Genomic DNA, 20,160 nt, shown 5'->3' on the forward strand with positions numbered 1-20,160 from the left:
TATCTACGATATAACCTGCTCGCTTCTCTCCTCTATATCCCCTAATCTCGCTGACTTCTCTTTTCCCTAAAATTATTTCTATAAATTGTGGCTAGATAAATTGTTATGATCCAAACTATAATATTTATGAAAATTATTCTTGATTTTACTTACTTTGGATAAGCTTTAGTGAGAAAGAAAGACAAATAATGGCCTTTGTTTGACTTATTATAAGCCCAAGAGAATAAGCCAATGTAGGAAAATGTTAAATGGCCATGAACCACACACTTGGATATTCTCGTTCACATAAGTTTGTCAAAAAATTGATGTCTTTATTATTAATTAAAATTATTATTCATATCTATAACTGCGTGGTTGATGCACCATCTTGCATTTTCTCTCCACGTGGCACAAAATGACAGGATGAAATCATTGTCTTAGGCTTTGGAGAATAGTCTCTATGTGTTTATGTACCACAAATTCCTCTCTTCCAAAATCCAAATTATCTCATCCCACACCTTTATGTTTTTTCCCCCTTATATACCACACATTTATTTATTATTTGTATATAAAAAAGTATTCAATTTGTATCCCTTTTTTGTTTATTTTTTCATTGTATTTAAGACGATATTATTAAGTCGATTGGATCTGTTTGAATAAACAAACTTATGACTTTAGTCAATAATTTTATTTAATGCTATCCTCTTTTTGTATTGATGAAAAATATCATTTAGCATTAGCTTCTCCTTATTATAAGTTATTTAGTATTAACTTTCCTTTGTATTGATGAAAAAAGTTGATAAAATTTATTTCAGAAGTAGATATTACTCAATTCAATGAAAAATCTCAAAAAAAATCCCAAAGGAGAAGAAAGGTTCAAATACTAATCACACAAAAAATCAAAGATAAGGTCATAGTAATAGACAAACTTAAAGCTTCATCATTTTGAATAGTAATTTCTTATTTTAATGACGACATAAAAAAATTAAATTTTACTAATTCTTCTGATACTGGTAAAATTCAATGCGACGAGCTCGATTAAGAGAAAATATAATAATTTAAACTTGAAAATTCTAAATCAAAATTTTTTCTACCCAATCAATTTGATCACCTTTACTAGTACATTTTAAATGATAACAAAATAATAATATTACTAAAAAAAAAATGAACAAATATTTGAGAAGAAATTATGCAGTAGTTAAGATTGTTCCTCTTCTTAGTTAGAAATCTGAAATTTTGATTTGAGCTTCAGATATGTAGAGCTTCCCCTCGAATGGGATTCTACCCGATGTAAATTCAGAATAATCAAGCTCCAATGCTAGTATCCACCTCGGATGAAAAAAGATTACTTTTTGTAAAATTTATTTAAATCCTCTCCACAAGCTTATTTATTCTTCCTCTTCTTCATCTTCATGGGCTGATAAGAGAAAGGTAGTTTTCTACAGAGTGAAAACTCTCTCTTCTCTTCCCCCATTTTCTTCACACTTTGTATAGAAGAGAGATCTCATTCACCCACAAACCATCTTTACCCAAATTCTTCATAACAACCCTAAAGTTTCTTTCTTTTTTTAAAACAAATTTAGCCATAAAATTTTCTTGAATTATCCCTAACAATGGACCTTGCTACAAAGCTCCAAGTAATCGACCTTCGTTCCACTTTTCTCACTGGAAGAGCTAATCTTCTATGCCCTGGTGGTGTGAAAACAACTGCAGTTACAGTTTTCAATAACCCCAGAAGAAGAAAAGTTCTTAGAATTTCATCAAAATTGCAAGCTGTAGCTGTTGAAACTGCTGAAACAGAGGTAAAAGAAGATATAGAGTCGTTGTTTTCGAGTAATTCTAGTAATGAATTTGATTATTCCAGAAGGGGCAACAAGCAATCAGGTAATGGGGCTTCGAGTATTTCATCTGGGGTTAGGTTAGAGAATGTTAGCAAGAGTTATAAAGGTGTTACGGTGCTGAAAGATGTGAGTTGGGAGGTGAAAAAGGGTGAAAAGGTTGGTTTAGTAGGTGTAAATGGTGCAGGGAAAACGACCCAATTGAGGATTATATCTGGTTTGGAAGAACCAGATTCTGGAAATGTGATTAAGGCAAAACCAAATATGAAGATTGCATTTTTAAGCCAAGAATTTGAGGTTGAGTCGACAAGAACTGTGAAGGAAGAGTTTATGAGTGCATTTAAGGAGGAAATGGAAGTTGCTGAGAGACTTGAGAAGGTTCAGAAGGCAATTGAGAAATCTGTTGATGATTTGGAGTTGATGGGGAGGCTGTTGGATGAGTTTGATTTGCTGCAGAGGAGGGCACAAGCTGTGGATTTGGATGTGGTGGATGTTAAGATTAACAAGATGATGCCCGAGTTAGGATTTGCTCCAGAGGATGCAGATAGGCTTGTGGCATCATTTAGTGGTGGCTGGCAAATGAGGATGTCTCTGGGCAAGATCTTGCTGCAGGTATGAGATATTAGATTTTTTTCCTTATTTTTTGGTTTAATGCATGGTTAATGCTGTTCGGCAAGTAATTCACGTGGAAATGGTACCTCAATTATGTTTTGTTCATGCGTCTCTTGGAATGTAATGCTTTAACATACCTACTTTGATACTATATTGTGATTAATGAGTCAAAGATCATGTTTTAGTGTCTATAAGCAAATAATAGGGTGTGCGAAATGATCAGTTGTAGATCTTGAGTAATTTACTTTCTAAGAAGGGGGATATTTTTATTTTTGGTAGCTACTGCAGAACCTAATTTATTTGATGAATCAAGGACATGTATATCTGATTACATGGTGTTTATTGCTCTTCAAAGCATATTAATCCACTTATCCCATGATACATCTTTGGTTGATTGGTCTTAGACTTGGCTTATATTTTGTGTAATTATTTTTGCTTGGGGAATAACATGTTTGATTTTTGCAGGACCCAGATTTGTTACTACTGGATGAACCGACCAATCATCTTGACCTTGATACGATTGAGTGGCTTGAGGGTTATCTTAATAAGCAAGAAGTTCCGATGGTCATTATATCTCATGACCGAGCTTTCCTTGACCAGTTGTGTACAAAAATTGTGGAGACTGATATGGGTGTATCTAGGACATATGATGGAAATTACTCGGATTATATTATTTCAAGGGCTGAATGGATTGAAACACAGAATGCTGCATGGGAAAAGCAACAGAAGGAAATTGAGCAAACGAGAGATTTGATAAGTAGGTTAAGTGCTGGAGCAAACTCAGGTCGTGCATCTACAGCTGAAAAGGTAAATAAAGATGTCTCCATTATTGATCTGTAACTGCAGTATGTTGATTTTTGCACATGAGTGCGTCGTTTTTTGTGGAAAAAACCATTGCTCTTGCACTGAGTGACAGAGATGTATTAACTTGAGCAAATCAGCTACCGGATAGCTGATGAATACAGAGTGTAATTTTTATCATCCTACTGTCTAAGCCTATAGGTGCTTAAAGGACATCTCTTTCTTGGTGCCAAGGAATATGTTAGCAGGTGGCAGCATGTCAAATCCCATCACTCTGCCTCTTTTATTGTGTTAGTTGTTCTGAAGTGATTAGGATCCTCACATGGGACTATTGTTCTGCAAATTAAGCTAGTGAGATTTAAGAAAAGGAGGGCACACCTGATCAATTTGGCCAACTTTTGTCATATCCATATTTGTTAACTATGTCGTACCTTGTCTTTCAGACTTTGGGATACTGATTTCATTCTCCTTTCCTTTTGGTGATAACAGAAGCTGGAGAAACTTCAGGACCAGGAACAAATTGATAAGCCTTTCATAAGGAAACAAATGAAGATTAGGTTCCCCGAACGTGAAAGAAGTGGGAGAACAGTTGTGAATGTTAAAAATCTGGAATTTGCTTTCGAGGATAAGGTCAAACACAAAACATTGATGCTGAGATCTCAATTTGCTTCTTGTTTTGTGGATATGTGAATGATAACTAGTACCATTGCTTCTTAAATTTATGGGGCTGGCTTTTATCTTACATGCTTGTTTTTCTGGCAGGTTCTTTTCAAGAATGCAAACTTGACAATTGAGAGAGGAGAGAAAATTGCCATTATTGGTCCTAATGGGTGTGGAAAGAGCACCTTTCTTAAACTGATTATGGGTTTACTGAAGCCAACACGAGGTGAAGTTGTGCTTGGGGAGCACAACGTCTTACCAAATTACTTTGAGCAGAATCAGGTGTGTCAAGTTTTTCTAGTTTTCTTTTGATCTTTGGCAGCTGTTTTTATCCTCTTTTTTACATGTGATAACGTGACCAAGATTGTATAATCTCTGTTTTTCTTTTGATTAAGGCTGAGGCACTCGATTTGGAAAAAACTGTCCTTGAAACTGTAGCAGAAGCTGCTGTGGATTGGAGACTAGATGATATAAAAGGACTCCTTGGACGTTGTAATTTTAAAGCTGACATGCTTGACAGGAAGGTTTCCTTTTTGAGTGGCGGTGAGAAGGTAAGAATATCAACAGATCTTCTCAGCATATTCTTGAAAAAGATAGAGGTTCTCCTTTGTCTGTTTTTGTGCAATCCGTTGACTGTAATAATTGCTTTTTCTACTATTCCTTTCTCAAATTTAAAGCCATGTGATCATTACCCTTTCACAGATTACCATTTTCATCTGTAAATTTGTTCTATAAATTGTTCTAGCTGCAAACATGAATTGGCATCAATACAGGCAATATCTGCTGTCGCTAATTTAGCTTTATGGAAATGTCAAGTATTACATTTCTTACCTATGAGCTATCTCACACAAGTCACTATTGCATGTCATTACCTTATGATTGTACTTTCAAGCTTATTTTGGTTTTGTGAGCTTTAATTTGAAATGTACAATCGTGGTTTAACTGTCTATACTTCCAAGATTACTTTAATTTTTGACCGACAGCCTTGGTGTCGGGGAAGAAAAGCCATTTATTTCATTTTTTGAGGCTTCCGAATAAGAATCTTAACTGATAATTTATCTAGGCATCTGATAAGAGTGTGTGTTAGTTGTGACCTTTCACCATCTATCAGTTTCCATTTTAACTTCCATTGTCAGCAAATTTATGTGTACTAAATTGATATATGGATGGTTTGTCTCAATTGTGACACCATTATTTCTTACTAATATTTTCACCCAATTATCCTCTGCTTAAGTCTTACTCTTGGATTTTTCTCTTGTTCTTTATTTGAACTTATGCGTCAACCCTTTTTGTTTAGGCACGTCTGTCCTTCTGTAAGTTCATGGTGACCCCTTCAACTTTGCTAGTACTGGATGAGCCAACCAATCATTTGGACATACCAACGAAAGAGATGCTTGAGGTACTTTTTTCTTCTCATCAGTTCTTACCAGTATTTCATATTACCTTATACATATATTCTCGCGGGAAACTTATTTACCCCCAAGTTTCTTTCCAATTTTTCTGTAGGAGGCAATTACGGAGTATCAAGGCACCGTGATAACTGTTTCTCATGATCGGTACTTCATAAAACAAATTGTTAACAGAGTATTGGAAGTAAAAGACGGCACTTTACATGATTATGAAGGAGATTATGATGTAAGTTCTTAAACCAGACATCTTATGACCATCATTAGCCTTTATCCCCAGTGTTGTGATCGCTATTGAAAACTTTCTAAACATTGATTAATGTTTGGTGAAAGTCATGTGTATCTGACATAAATTGTTTGTTTTCATAATATTGTGTCTCGTTAAGTTGCATATATTGTTTACACATCAAATTTTGAAGTTTCAAACGGAAAGCTTGTCTCTGATTTTAACATTTACTTTTCTGGAAATGTCTTCTTGGGGGTCTGATTGTGAAAAAATGATTTTGAGTTGGTTATTAGCCAGTAACATTATACGCTTATTACTGAATTGTTTTTATTAGAATAAATGATTTATTTACGTGTTGTACAGTATTATTTGGAGAAAAACCTGGAGGCCAGGGAAAGAGAGCTTGAACGAGAGGCAGAGATCGAGGACAAGTCTCCAAAAGCAAAAGCCAAATCCAAGATGTCAAAGGTAACAATTTCGGGTTTTCTCTTCTAGATCACTCAAAACTATAGCATGAAATATACATTTTGGGAGCTTTAACGTTCTGCCCGATAGATGAATTGTAAATTATCAATAGCATATTCTGAGAATGATGAATGTATATATATATATAAATATCGTTATTGTGACTGACAGGCGGAAAAGGAAGCTCGGAAGAAACAGAAAATGCAGGCATTCCAAGCAGCAAAACAGAAGTCGAAGAAATCAAAGAACTCCAAGAGATGGAACTGAAATGGTTTTTTTAGATGCTACCATTTAGCTCCTTTGCTCTCTGTACAAAGCTCTAGTGAGCTACATTATCCATCATCTTATTGTATATATATAATAACAAATAGATAAATATAGATTATTCTTGTCAAACAAGCAGTTTAATTCATAGTCTCATGATCTATATCCTATTTTTATGGAATATCAGACCCCAAGTTATTATGTTTTTTCTTTTTCTTTTGGTAACTAACATTCTATCAATTACCTGAAGCAAAACATTACAATGCAAGCAGCTATCACAGCATGCTTTGTTCTCAAAGTTAACTCATCAAACTACAACTCTAACACTAGATACTATTGCTTAGAATTTAAATTCATTAACAACATTTTTAATACTAGCAGGAGCTCTAGCAACAGTCACATAGGCTATCTCTTTGGCTACACATTCCTCCTTTTTGCTCTTTTTCACGAAAATTCTGCTATTTCTGTCAATCCACACCCCATAGACACCTTCAGCCAAAATAATCTTGAATATTTGGGTTGCTTTAGACTTCCCCTTCCCATGTTGAATGCTCCATTGTAGAAACTGTCCCCATGTCTTTGGTACTATACTATGATGATGAATCCATGTAAACAATCTTTCCCATAGCTTTCTAGCAAATTGACATTGTATGAGCAAATGCTCTAATAGTCTCTTCTGCCTACCTGGATAAGACACAAGTCTTATCTATTTCCACACCCCATTTAGCTAGCCTGTCAGTTGTTGCTAACTTCTTGTTAAGCATGAGCCACATAGTGAAATAAGCTTTTGGCCTTGCTGCATTCTTGAACATGAATCAGACCTTTGCTGCTCCCCAATCATGTACATATAAATTTGCCTGATCATGCTCCCTTTCTTGCCCCTCATCAGTTGGATTTGATCAAATATATGTTTGGCACTCATGACTTTTCTTATCAGTTAGCTGGCTTGTTTGGTCTCTGGCCAAGTGCTCTGCCCCTTTATGTAGTATAGGTGTATCCATTTGATCCAAAGTTTGTCCTCTTTATTTGCTAGGTCCCAACATAATTTGGCAACTGCTGCTTTGTTCCAGACTTGCATATTAATCAGCCCCATGCCTCCAACAGACTTAGGACAACACACTCTCTCCCAAGCAACTAGTGCCTTTTTAGTAACATATCCAACCCCTGACCATAAATAGCTTCTACATAGCCCTTCAATCAGTTTGATTATCTTTGCAGGAATAATGAAAAGTTGTGCCTAGTAAGATTGAACTCCAAACAACATAGTCTGTACCAGTTGTATTCTACCTGCATATGACAATTTCCTAGCTGTCCACGAGTTGATCCGGGCCATGATTTTGTCAATGAGAGGGTACCATTGGATTATTGTCAATTTCTTAGTAGAAAGAGGCACCCCAAGGTACTTGAATGGTAGCTTTTCCATTTTGTATCCAAGTTGTCGTATGATTTGTTGCCTCACCTCTAACTGGACTACCCTACAATAAATGGAGCTTTTGTTGAGATTTGCTTGCATCCTGAAGCTTGTGAGAACTGTGAAAAGCATCTTTGGAGGGCCTTGATGGAATTGAGATCTCCTCTAGAAAATATTAGCAAGTCATCTGCAAAACATAAGTGAGTGATGTCCAGTTTAGAGCATTTTAGGTGAAACTTGAAAGTTGTCTCTTCCTTGAGTAATCTACTGAGATATTCCATAGCTATAGCAAAAAGGAAATGAGACATTGGGTCTCCTTCTCTGAGGCCTTTAGCTACTGCAAAATTCTGAGTAGCCTACCTATTAACTACTATAGAATAGTTCACTGTTCTCACACAATTCATTACCCATTGTGTAAACATAGCAGGAAATCCCAGACCATACATCACTTGCTCTAAATAATTCCATTCCACTGAGTCATAGGCTTTTTGGAGGTCAATCTTCAGCATGCTTCTTCGAGAAATATTCTTCATAGAATAGGCTCTAACCAATTCTTTTCCTGGGCCTAAAGTTGATATGCCAAAAGGGAAAGAGCAAACATATGCTCTTTACTTATCCGAAATAGCGAGAGCTCATGAAAATTACAATACATAGCGAGAGCTTGAAATTCTTACTTCCACTTAGATTTAAGTTGACACGATTTTAAAAAAAAGTTGCATGGTATGAAACATGGGGGAAAATATTTACCCAACAAGTTGAGTAGTCAATGCCATCTCTTTGTATGAATCATGTTCAATGCTAGTTGTAAGACGGATGGCATGTAAGCTCTAATGGCTAGTATTCTTATCATTCAAATATTTCCCCTAGTTTGTGTGCTAATGTTTATTTCCTAACGTTCTTTCACATTCTATTAAGCAAGAGCAAAAATCAAGGTGGTGTAAGTTTTCGATGGATTTTGTGATTTATTGATTTTTTAAAAAAATAAATTGATGATTGCTTTCGAAGTTGTGGTTAAAAGCTGAAGCTATTTGAAAAGAAGAAGAAGTTTAAATATAAGGCAATTTTTTTATATAAAAAAAATCATATGTACTAATTTAATTTAAACACAAAACAAAGAAAACAAATTTTTTTTAAAAAAAAAATAAAAATCGCGACAACACATGCATATCACTTTTGATACTAGAACTGGGTCTTGGCAGGAGCATGAAAACATAGAATAAATTAGTTTGGAGGGGTGGGCGTGGAGGTAATAGGATCCTACTTAAATTTAGATATGTTGTTGGGATTTTAATATAGTTCTGGAGAGTACTTGTGTCTTACGTCTCCTAAAAAATTTGTTTTTTTATGTGACTAATGTTTCTTCAAATTATATTTATATTTGATAAATAAGATATAGTAAATTAAGTAAGTATATTAAAATATGTCCTTTTTTAACTTGAAATTTCAAATTTCACTAATTTTATTGTATGCATATCATTTTTAAGTATTTGATAAATTTATTTTTGCAGTTATATTTTTATTCATGCTACTTTCCATATATAATAAGGCTGGAAATTTATTTTTTTAATTTTTTTGTATGTAACTAATGTTTCTTCAAACTATATTTAGATTTGATAATGAAGTAAGTATATTAAAATATTTCCCTTTTTATCTCAAAATTTCAAATTTCACCAATTTTATTGAGATGCATTTCATTTTTAAGTATTTCACAAATTTCTTTTTATATTTATATTTTATTCATGCTACTTTTCATATATAACAAGGTAAGATTTTTTTTTTATATGTTATTAATGTTTCTTCCAATTATATTTATATTTGATAATTAAGTAAGTATATTAAAATATTTCCTCTTTTAACTCGAATTTTTAAATTCCACTAATTTTATTGAGTGCATATCATTTTTAAGTATTTGATAAATTTATTTTTATAGTTATATATATTTTTATTCAGGATACTTTCCATATATAATATGGTAAGAAAATTAATTTATTTCTATTGGGGGAAGAATGTATGTGTATAAATATCATGGTAATCCATCTTTTATAAGTACCCTTTCTTGAAATTAGTTCATCAACAAAGCTTATTTTATTCTAGTAATGGAGGGTAAGAAGACTACCGGACGTCAAAAAATTCCCATGAAAAAGATAGAAAACAAAGCCGCTCGATATGCCACACTTTCAAAACGTCGATTGAGTTTATACAAATTGGCTGGTGAACTCGTTCAACAACACAATGTTGACATAGGAATAGTTCTTTTTTCTCCAACGAATAAATCTTATTCATTTTTTCATCCAACTGTTGAAGCAGTTGCTCAACGTTTTTTGAATCCAAACATAGAATTAAGTGACACTACAAAATTTGTTGCAACATGTGTTCGAAACAACGTGAATGAAATCGAAGATAAACTAGCAGAGTTTAAAGTTAGAGAAGATCTTGCAAGCAAGGAAACAATTATACTTGACCAAGCCAAAGAGATGAGAGAAATTGGTTGGTGGGAGGATATTGAAAAACTCAAAACTGATGAGTTAACTCAGTTTGAAGCTTGGCTAAACGTTGCTGATTTTAACATGAAATATCGTCTGAAACAATTGGAAAATGAAGTTGCATCTAATACTTCATAGATTCATTTCTACATTAATTTTTGAAATTTTATTATCCGTTCTGCTTTTGTTTTTTATTTTTAATTTATAATTTTATATTGATATGCTAGTTATTACATGTACTCTACAATGATATTTATTATGAAATATTACTTCCATTAATATTAATATATTTTTTCTCACATATGTTTGATATCTTATTTTCTTATGTTGTTTTATAAGTACTTTCTTAATTTATTGAGTTTTTGCATTTTTTTGTGATATAAAAATAAGAAATGTTATAGGTTTAATTCTTACCGTCACTCACAAATACATTTTTTTTACATGTATACTTAAAATATATAACTATAAAATTTAAATTAAACATTAGACTTTTCAAGAATATATGGTCAAAAATGCAAGAGAAAAATATATATTGTTATTAATGGAAGTAATATTATTTCATAATAAGTATTATTGTGGAGTACATGTAGTTGTATCTTCAATATAAAATTTAAAATTAAAAAAAAAAAGGTTGAACCAATAATAAAATTTCAAAAATTAATGTAGAGATAAATTATATTTATGAAGCATTAGATGCAAATTCATTTTTTCAATTGTTCCCGAAGATATTTCATGTTACAATTAGCAATATTTAATCAAGCTTCAAATTTAATCAACTTATCAGTTTTGAGTTTTTCAGTATCCTCCTGCCAACTAATTTTTCTCATCTCTTTCACTTGGTCAAGTATAACTATTTGCTTGCTTGCAACATCTTCTCTAATCTTAAACTCTACATATTTATATTTGATTTCATTCACCTTGTTTCAAATATGTGTCGCAACAAGTTGTGTAGTGTCACTTAATTCTATATTTGAATTCAAAAAACGTTGAGCAACCACTTCAACATTTGGATGGAAAAATGGATAAGGCTTAATCGTTGGAGAAGAAACTATTTCTATGTCAACATCGTGTTGTTTAACGAATTCACCAACCACAATTTATATAAACTTAATCGGCGTTTTGAAAAGGAGGCATATCGAGTGGCTTCGTTTTTTTATCTTTGTCATGGAATTCTTTTGACGTCTGGCAATATTCTTACCCTTCATTAGTAGAATAAAATAAACTTTGTTGATAAACTAATTTCATGAAATGATACTTATAAGAGATAAAATACCATGATATGTAAACACATATATTCTTCCCCCAATATAAATTAATTAAATCTCTTACCTTATTCTTCCTTTCTTGATAGTGCATCTGCTACTCTGTTCTCAACTTCTTTCTTATATTGAACCTCATAATCAAGGCCTAGTAACTTAGTGAGCGCTTTCTGCTGTAATTCTGAAGTAACCTTTTGTTCTATCAAATATTTCAAGCTATGATAGTTCGAACCACAACATGCTTGAACTGAAGGTAGTGCCTCCGCTTACCCACAACATTTAGCAAGGCCATGTATTCTTTTTCAAAGATAGATTTTCCCCTATGCTTAGGTGCTAGTACTTTACTGAAATAAGTTATCAGTGTTCTTTCTTGCATAAGGACAACCCAAATGTCACTATGACTAATACTGGTGTTGAGGACATAGCAGATTTGAGAACTGTAAATGCCAAATCAGCCTCATCATTCCATTTGAAAGCATCCCTTTTAGTAGATTAGTGATAGACTTGAAAAATGTAACATAACCAACTACATACTTCTTTTAATACCCTGTCAACCCCAAGAACCCTCTAAGACCCTTCAAGGACTTAGGAGTAGGTCAATCCACTATTGCCTGTATTTTAGAAGGATCGGTAGTCACTTTTTCTCCAGTAATAACATGACCTAGGTACTCAACCTCAGGTTGTCCAAAAGAACATTTAGATTTTTTATCATACAAAGAGGCCTCGCCTCGAGAGTGGGGGTAGAGGGCCCTCGCCTCAGGGGTGGGGGTGGATTTGGGGGGTGGGGGTAAAAGGCCTTTGCCTCGGGGGTGGGGTGGGGTAGGGGCAAGACGCCCTCACCTCGGGGGTGGGATGAGGCCTTATCTTCATTCAGCACTAGGAAGTCATCATCATCGACATCGCTCAGTAAAGCCTTATCTTCATTCAACACTGAAAGTCATTATCATCGTCATTGCCTAATGATGCCTTATTTTCATTCAATAACGAAAATTCATCATCGTCGTCATCACCCAGTGAGCCTTTATTTTCATTAAGCATCGTAAAGTCATTATCATCGTAATTTCCTAGTGAGGCCTTATTTTCATTCAGCACCAGAAATTCATCATCATTGCCATTTTCCAGTGAGGCCTTAACTACATTCAGCACTAAGAAGTCATCATTAGCGTCATTGCCTAGTGAGACCTTATCTTCATTCAACACTGGGAAGTCATCATCATCGTCATCGACTAGTGAGACCTTATCTTCATTCAGCACCTGAAGTCATCATCATCGTCATTACCCAGTGAGGCGCCATTTTCATGGCTAATACACACGAAAAATTGAATTTTTTTGTTAATTCCTAAAAGTGGGTTTGTAAATACAAAAATAAGCGTTTAAAATGGTGTGATTATACATGGTGGTTCCCCAACTCATTACAAAGGTCTTAAAAAAAAAATTTAGAAAGAAATTTTGGGTGCTCCAGAGGTTCCAGATTCATGGCTAATACACACGAAAAATTGAGAGATTTTTGGTAATTTCTAAAAAAGGGTCTGTAAATGCGAAAATAAATGTTAAAAAATGGAGTGAGTATACATGGTGGTTCCCCAACTTATTACAGAGGTCTTCATAAAGTTTTTTGAAAAAAAAAAATGGGGTGCTCAAGGGCGCCAAATCTATTGGATAATACACACAAAGATTCGAGGAATTTGGTAATTCCTAAAAAAGGGTTTGTAAATGCATAAATAGGCGTTAAAAATGGTGTGAGTATACGTGGTGGTTCCCCAACTCATTACTTATGTCCTTATTAAGATTTTTATGAAAAACTTTTTTGGGTGCTCTGGGGCGCTAGATCCATGGGCTAACACAGGAAAAATAGAGAAATTTGGGTAAATCCTAAATAAGGGTATGTGAATGCTGAAATAGGCGTTAAAAATGGTGTGAATATACGTGGTTGTTCCCCAACTCATTACGGAGGTCCTCATAAAGTTTTTTTGAGAAAAAAATGTTGGGTTGGGGCGCCAAATCCATGGGCTAATACACACGAAAAATAGAGAAATTTGGGTAATACCTAAAAAAAAGGTCTATAAATGCGGAAATAGGCGTTAAAAATGGCGTGAGTATATGTGGTGGTTTATTTATTGAGGTCCTCATAGAGTTTTTTTAGATTTTTTTTGGGTGCTCCGAGGCGCTAGATCCGAGGGCTAATACACACGAAAAATTGAGGAATTCGGGTAATTCCTAAAAAGGAGTATGTAAATGCATAAATATGCGTTAAAAATTGTGTGAGTATACGTGGTGGTTCCCCAACTCATTACGGAGGTCCTAATAAAGTTTTTTGAGAAAAAAGTTTTAGGTGCTCCGGGGCGCCTGATCCATGGGCTAATACATACGAAAAATCGAGGTATTTGGATAGTTCCTAAAAAGGTTTTGTAAATGCGGTAATAAGCGTTAAAAAATGGTGTGAATATACGTGGTGGTTCCCCAACTCATTATGGAGGTCCTCATAAAGTTTTTTGAGAAGAAAAATTTGGGTGCTCCAGGGCGCCAGATTCATGCGCTAATACACACACAAAAATTGAAGAATTTGGATATTTCCTTAAAATGGTCTGTAAATGTGGAAACATGCGTTAGAAATAGTGTAAGTATATGTGGTGATTCCCCAACTCATTACGGAGGTTCTCATAAAATTTTTTAAGAAAATTTTTTTGAGTGCTTTGGGACGCCAAGTCCATGAGCTAATATACATGAAAAGTCGAGGATTTTGGCTAGTTTCTAAAAGAGTGTCTGTAAATGCAGAAATAGGCGTTAAAAATATGATGTGAGTATATGTGGTGGTTCCCCAACTCATTACGGAGGACCTCATAAAGTTTTTGTAGAAACAAAATTTGGGTGCTCCGAAGCACCAAATTCATGGGCTAAATAAATTGACTTCGTCTCTTCTTCATTAAATAAATTAAAAAAATACTTCATTCATCCTTATTAATTCACCGAGATGTGTACATATATAAATTATAATATAAGTAATTTAGTATATGTATTCATTAATTTAGTATACGTGTATAAGTAATTTAGTATATGCATGGATTAATATAGTATACGTATATAAGTAATTTAGTATATGTATTGAGTAAGAGTTTCACCTATAATACTATTCCAATCATGCTATTAGCTAATTAAATTTTTTACCGATGTTAAAGCATGCAATTTTTTATGATGTTATGAAGTTCAAAAAAGAATTATATATATGCAATTTGTATCTATTCTTACGATATTGACTAATGCCTACTTTAATTTAATGAATTTCAATAAACACATTTAATTCACATCCTTTAGTGCAAGTGGAGAATCTGATTTGATAATAAAAAATACTTTATAAGAATTTCAGTACGCACAATAATATATTTTCCTTTTCAAGATAGTTTTTTGATAAATTTATATAATGCAATTGAGATTTATAATGCACAAATAAACTCTTGAATTATTTTATTGATTTCCTTAATTTATTTTGATATAATAGATTTATTCTAAATACAAGACATTTAGAATTAAATTTAAATTTAAATTAAAAAAAGAAAAGAATAAATAAATAAATAAAATCAATAGAGTAAAAAGAGTAAAGCAATCAAAAGAAGAAGAAGAAGTTTAAATGTAAGGCAGGCAATTTTTTTTTTTAAAAAATTTACATGTATTAATTTAGTTAAAATATAAAGCAAAGAAAACAAAAAAATGTTTATTTAAAATTAAAAAGAAAAGAAAAAATATAATTAAATTGAAAATAAATAAAATAAAAAATTATACACTCGACACATGTATATCACTATTGATACTTGAATTGGGTCTTGGCTCCACGTCAGCATAAAATGAGCATGAAAACTAATAAATTAGTCTAGAGGGGTGTGTGTGGGGGGGGGGGGGGTGAGGTAATAGGATCCTACTTAAGTTTAAATATGTTGTTGGAATTTTGAATATAATTCGGGATGATACTTGTGTTTTATCCCTCCTAAATATATATATTTTTTAATATGTAACTAATGTTTCTTAATATTATTTTATATTTAATAATTAAAATATGATAAAATTAAGTAAGTACATTAAAATATTTCCCTTTTTAACTTGAAATTTCAAATTTAACTAATTTTATTGAGTGCATATCCTTTTTAAGTATTTGATAAAATTACTTTTATGATTATATTTTTTATTCATGCTACTTTCCATATACAATATGGTAAGAAATTTAATTTATTTTAAAATTTTCTTTTTTTATTAACTAATGTTTCTTCAAATTATATTTATATTTGATAATTAAAATATGATAAAATTAAGTAAGTATATTAAAATATTTTTCTTTTTAACTAGAAGTTTCAAATTTCACTAATCTTATTGAGTGCATATCATCTTTAAGTATATGATAATTTAATTTTTTATAGTTAGATTCTTATTTATGCTACTTTCCATATATAATATGGTAAGAAATCTAATTTATTTATATTGGGGGGAGAACTTATGTGTATAAATATCATGGTAATATATCATTTATAAGTACCATTTCTTGAAATTAGTTCACCAACGAAGTTTATGTTATTCTAGTAATGGAGGGTAATAAGATTGTCGGACATCAAAAAATTCCCATGGAAAAAATAGAAAATGAAGCTGCTCGATATGCCTCATTTTTAGAACATCGATTGAGTTTATATAAGTTGGCTGGTGATCTCGTTCAACAACATGATGTTGATATAGGAATAGTTCTTTCTTCTCCGACGAATAAGCCTTGCTCATTTTTTCATCCAACTGTTGAAGTAGTTTCTCAGCGTTTGATGAATCCAAATGTAGAATTAGGTGACACAACAAAACTTGCTGCAACATGTGTTCGAAACAATGTGAATGAAATAGAATATAAACTAGCAGAGTTGAAAATTAGGGAAGATGTTGCAAGCAAGCAAAGCGTTATACTTGACCAAGCCAAAGAGATGAGAAAAATTGGTTGGTGGGAGGATGTAGAAAAACTCAAAACTGATGAGGTGACTCAGTTTGAAGCTTGGCTAGATGTTGCTGATTTTAACATGAAAAATCGTCTGAAACAATTGGAAAATGAAGTTGCATCTAATGCTTCATAAGTAGATTCATCTCTACATTAGTTTTTGAAATTTTATTATTTGTTCTGCTTTTATTTTTTAATTTAATTTTATTTTCTTTTATATTGATGATGCTAGCTATTATATGTACTCTACAATGTTATTTGTTATAAAATATTATTTCTATTTATATTAATATATTTTTTCTCTTACATGTTTGGTCTCATTTTTTTTATGTTTTGTTTTATAAGTATTTCAGGTGAAGTATACTACTCAATTTATTGTGTTTTTGCCTTTTTTATGATATAAAATTTTAAAAAAGTTATATGTTTAATTCTTACCGTCACTCATTGATAAAAAAATTTACATATATTTAATACTTAAAATATATAAATAAAAAAATTACACTAAACATTAGACTTTTGAAGAATACATGGTCAATCATGTATGAGAAAAAATATATTATTTTAATGAGAATAATATTATTTCATAATAAATATCATTGTAGAGTACATGTAACAACATCATCAATATAGAATTAAAAAGTTTGTAAAATAAGTTGAACCAATAATAGAATTTAAAAAATTAATGTAGAGATAAATCTATTTATGAAGCATTAGATGCAATTTTATTTTTCAAATGTTCCTGAAGATATTTCATGTTAAAATCGATAATATTTAATCAAGCTTCAAGTTTAATTTACTCATTAGTCTTGAGTTTCAAAAAGGAGGCATATTGAGCGGCTTTGTTTTATATTTTTTTCATGAAATTTTTTTGACGTCTGACAATATTCTTACCCTTCATTACTAGAATAAAATAAACTTTGTTGATAAACTAATTACATGAAATAATACTTATAAGAGATAGAATACCATGATATTTATACACATATATTCTTCCCCCAATATAGATTAATTAAATCTCTCACCTTATTCTTCCTTTTTTGATAGTGCATCTGCTATTCTATTCTCAGCTAGGGTTGGACATAACATGGTTAAAATAAAAAAAACCCAATCAAACCGAATATTTTTAATTTCGGTTTCAATTTCATATTTCAATATTTTGATTTTTCGGTTCGATTTTTAATTTTTTAGCTGAAGAAAATCGATTAACCGTAATAAACGAAATATATATATATATTCTTTAGTCTTTACATCCTATTAACTAATCACTATTCAACCCATGCCCCATAGAAGAGAGAAATCCTAAACTAAAATCCCGCAGCCGCTGCTCAGTTCATATAATAATTTCTTTTAAAACCCGCAGCCGCTGCTCAGTTCATATAATAATTTTGTCACAGCCCGCAGCCGCTGCTCAGTTCTCGCAGGAGTCGCGCCTCGAAGGTACTAGTTTGTTTTCTCTGTGAATATACTGTATTACTAGTTTGTTTTAACCATTTGTTCGTAAATTTTATTGACTCGATTAATTTGAATCTGAATTTAAATTCATCAGCGGGATAGGCTGTAGGGATACAATGTTCTCCACCTAAAAGTTATCAAGACTCAAGCTTATTTGATATTTTGTAATGAAATTCTTAATTCCACTACTATTTCGCAACTATTCTTTTTCATGTTCCAATATACTCTGATTCATAATCTTTTTTTTTTTTTTTTATGCTAAATCAATAATGGAATCTAATAAACTTGTGGAAAACAACACGAGTAGCACTCTAGGAGCTCACATTAGAGTTTTTTTTATTCATTGAATGCAACTATGTGATTAGTTGTGTGATCTGTGAACTGTAAATTGTAATGTACTGCGTCTTTCTGTAATTAAGTTGCAACTCTGTTGACATTTGTGTTAAATGAGTATTCATGAAGTAGTGTTGAGTCATGAGTGTCTATCATCCATAGAATCAGTTTTGTTTGAATATTTAAGTCAATGACATGGTAAGTTGCAAGTTGAATGCTTGTTGAAATTTGAAGGCAAAAGCCAAACTGTATGGCATAGATTGCTGGAGTTTGGAGAGTATATCGTTGAGTGTTGATTGTTGTAGAAGTGAATGTTGTACATTTAGTGATCATTTGAACAACAGCACAACCCACAGGTGATGAGGTATTGAGGTGAAAACTTACCATTTGCACAAATTTGATATTTGAACAGGTAAAATTATGGCCTTTTCAGTTTAGTGATGGCCTAATTGGGCAGGCTGCAGGTCACAACTCACAGGTGAAGTTGCAAATTATTCCTTTTCTTCTATTTATAAGGTGGCTCTGCCCCTGGACATGAAGATGCATGATATGAAGTACCCATGTATAGTGATGAGTAAACTGCATCGTATACCTCCTTCTCTTCCCTTCCTACCCCTATAGGTGGGGGTGAGAGTTCATGGTTTAAGCATAGAGCTTGGGTCAGTCTTTTTGTGATTGAGAGGAAAAATCTAAACATGAAAAGAATATGTCTACTTGCTGCAAAAGAGTCCTTTAATGCACATGCCATTTTTATATAAAAAATATAAGAGTTACACATAACTGCTCCATGAAAAAGCACAACAATAGGATGACCTTAACAAGGCTCAGACTGTGGAGTTCAATTACTACTACTCTTACCCATTTTTAGGCGTACCATTTAACTGTATGAATACACTAACATTTTAATTTCAAGTCAAAGAACCTGCTAAATTCTACCCCAAAAAAAAACATTTCTCTAAGATTATAGGGCTAGGTTTACTTTTTGCAAGAAGGAAAGAGAAGAATTTAGAACAAAAAGAGAGAGTATGTGCGGTCCTTAGGGTAAGTTTGTTAACAAAGACGGACAAAAACAGAAGTGTCTTCTCTCTTTCTCTCTCTCGTTCGAAAAGCCATCAAAACCATTTCTTCTGCCTCAATTTTTTTAATACTAAACCATTCTTCAAAAAAATTCCTAAAACAAATCTTCCAAAAAAGCACACACATCAATTGTTTTCAAAACAGTGTTTTTCATATCCAAATGCCATATTTATCTATCTTTCAAATCTAAAAAACAAAAAAAAGGATAGTGGCACATACATCACATGCATATACCAATATATGCTCTTCTAGGAGAAGGGGGATGAAGGTAACTACCTTTATCTTGATGGCACAAGACCCTTGATGAAAAATCTGCGGAAGGTCCTTGTAGTTGATACCAAACTGCTGAAAGAGTAATTCAGTTTGCTCCTGCTTTTGTGTTCTCTGCTTTTGTCGAACACTATTAAGCCTCAAGTCTAGGGTTCTTTGAGTCCAACCATAAATTTGAAATGCCTTCAAAAGTAAGTAGATCCAAAATATAAAAATGCAGTTAATCCTACCATGGCCCAAGCTATTATTGCAAAAATTGGTGAATACAACTATCAATCATTAAGAATTTCATCTTTGGAGCAAAAACAAGCAGGATGAAAAAGTATGAGGGTAGAAAATTTTTTTCCCCTAGAGCACCGTTTTGATACAAGTAGAGAACCTAAGGGGAAAGAAGATATAAACAACTAGGGAGGTCATAATTCATCTATAACGATATTGTAAGGAGCACATCACATACATGAGAATTGACTGATTGAAAGCATATTAGACAAGGCAGACTCAAATTCCAACAGAAGTGGAAAAAGATTTAAAGATTGGAAAATGCTTTTGTACATTCTTTGGGTACAGATGGAGCACCCATAGCCTAGTAGTCAATGAAGTGGATTGAGAACCATGAGGTCTGAGGTTCAAATCCCAGTAGATACAAAAATACTAGGTGATTTCTTCA

The 20,160-nt window shown here is 32.6% G+C and overlaps 4 protein-coding genes across 4 annotated transcripts in view; all 4 read left to right on the forward strand.

Annotated features, from left to right (window-relative positions):
• Positions 1-1,343: 1,343 nt before the first annotated feature.
• Positions 1,344-6,328, forward strand: LOC125856626 (ABC transporter F family member 5). Its single transcript, XM_049536213.1, has 9 exons — positions 1,344-2,429; positions 2,895-3,236; positions 3,720-3,860; positions 3,993-4,172; positions 4,286-4,441; positions 5,188-5,289; positions 5,397-5,525; positions 5,886-5,990; positions 6,159-6,328. Exons 1-9 carry the CDS (start codon positions 1,593-1,595, stop codon positions 6,252-6,254), a joined length of 2,088 nt encoding a protein of 695 aa, XP_049392170.1. The 5' UTR covers positions 1,344-1,592; the 3' UTR covers positions 6,255-6,328.
• A 3,430-nt stretch (positions 6,329-9,758) lies between these two features.
• LOC125855686 (agamous-like MADS-box protein AGL61) lies at positions 9,759-10,283 on the forward strand. Its single transcript, XM_049535430.1, has one exon. It carries the CDS (start codon positions 9,759-9,761, stop codon positions 10,281-10,283), a length of 525 nt encoding a protein of 174 aa, XP_049391387.1.
• Positions 10,284-15,972: 5,689 nt separating this feature from the next.
• On the forward strand, positions 15,973-16,497 carry LOC125855687 (agamous-like MADS-box protein AGL61). Its single transcript, XM_049535431.1, has one exon. It carries the CDS (start codon positions 15,973-15,975, stop codon positions 16,495-16,497), a length of 525 nt encoding a protein of 174 aa, XP_049391388.1.
• Positions 16,498-17,789: 1,292 nt separating this feature from the next.
• Positions 17,790-20,160, forward strand: part of LOC125856627 (probable 20S rRNA accumulation protein 4) — a 61,953-nt gene continuing 59,582 nt past the window's right edge. The window contains exon 1 of the mRNA XM_049536216.1: positions 17,790-17,798. The gene's annotated coding sequence lies outside the window, so the exon portion shown is untranslated. The remainder of the gene's footprint in view (positions 17,799-20,160) is intronic.

Source organism: Solanum stenotomum, chromosome 2, assembly GCF_019186545.1.
Source record: "Solanum stenotomum isolate F172 chromosome 2, ASM1918654v1, whole genome shotgun sequence".
Lineage (NCBI taxonomy): Eukaryota > Viridiplantae > Streptophyta > Magnoliopsida > Solanales > Solanaceae > Solanum > Solanum stenotomum.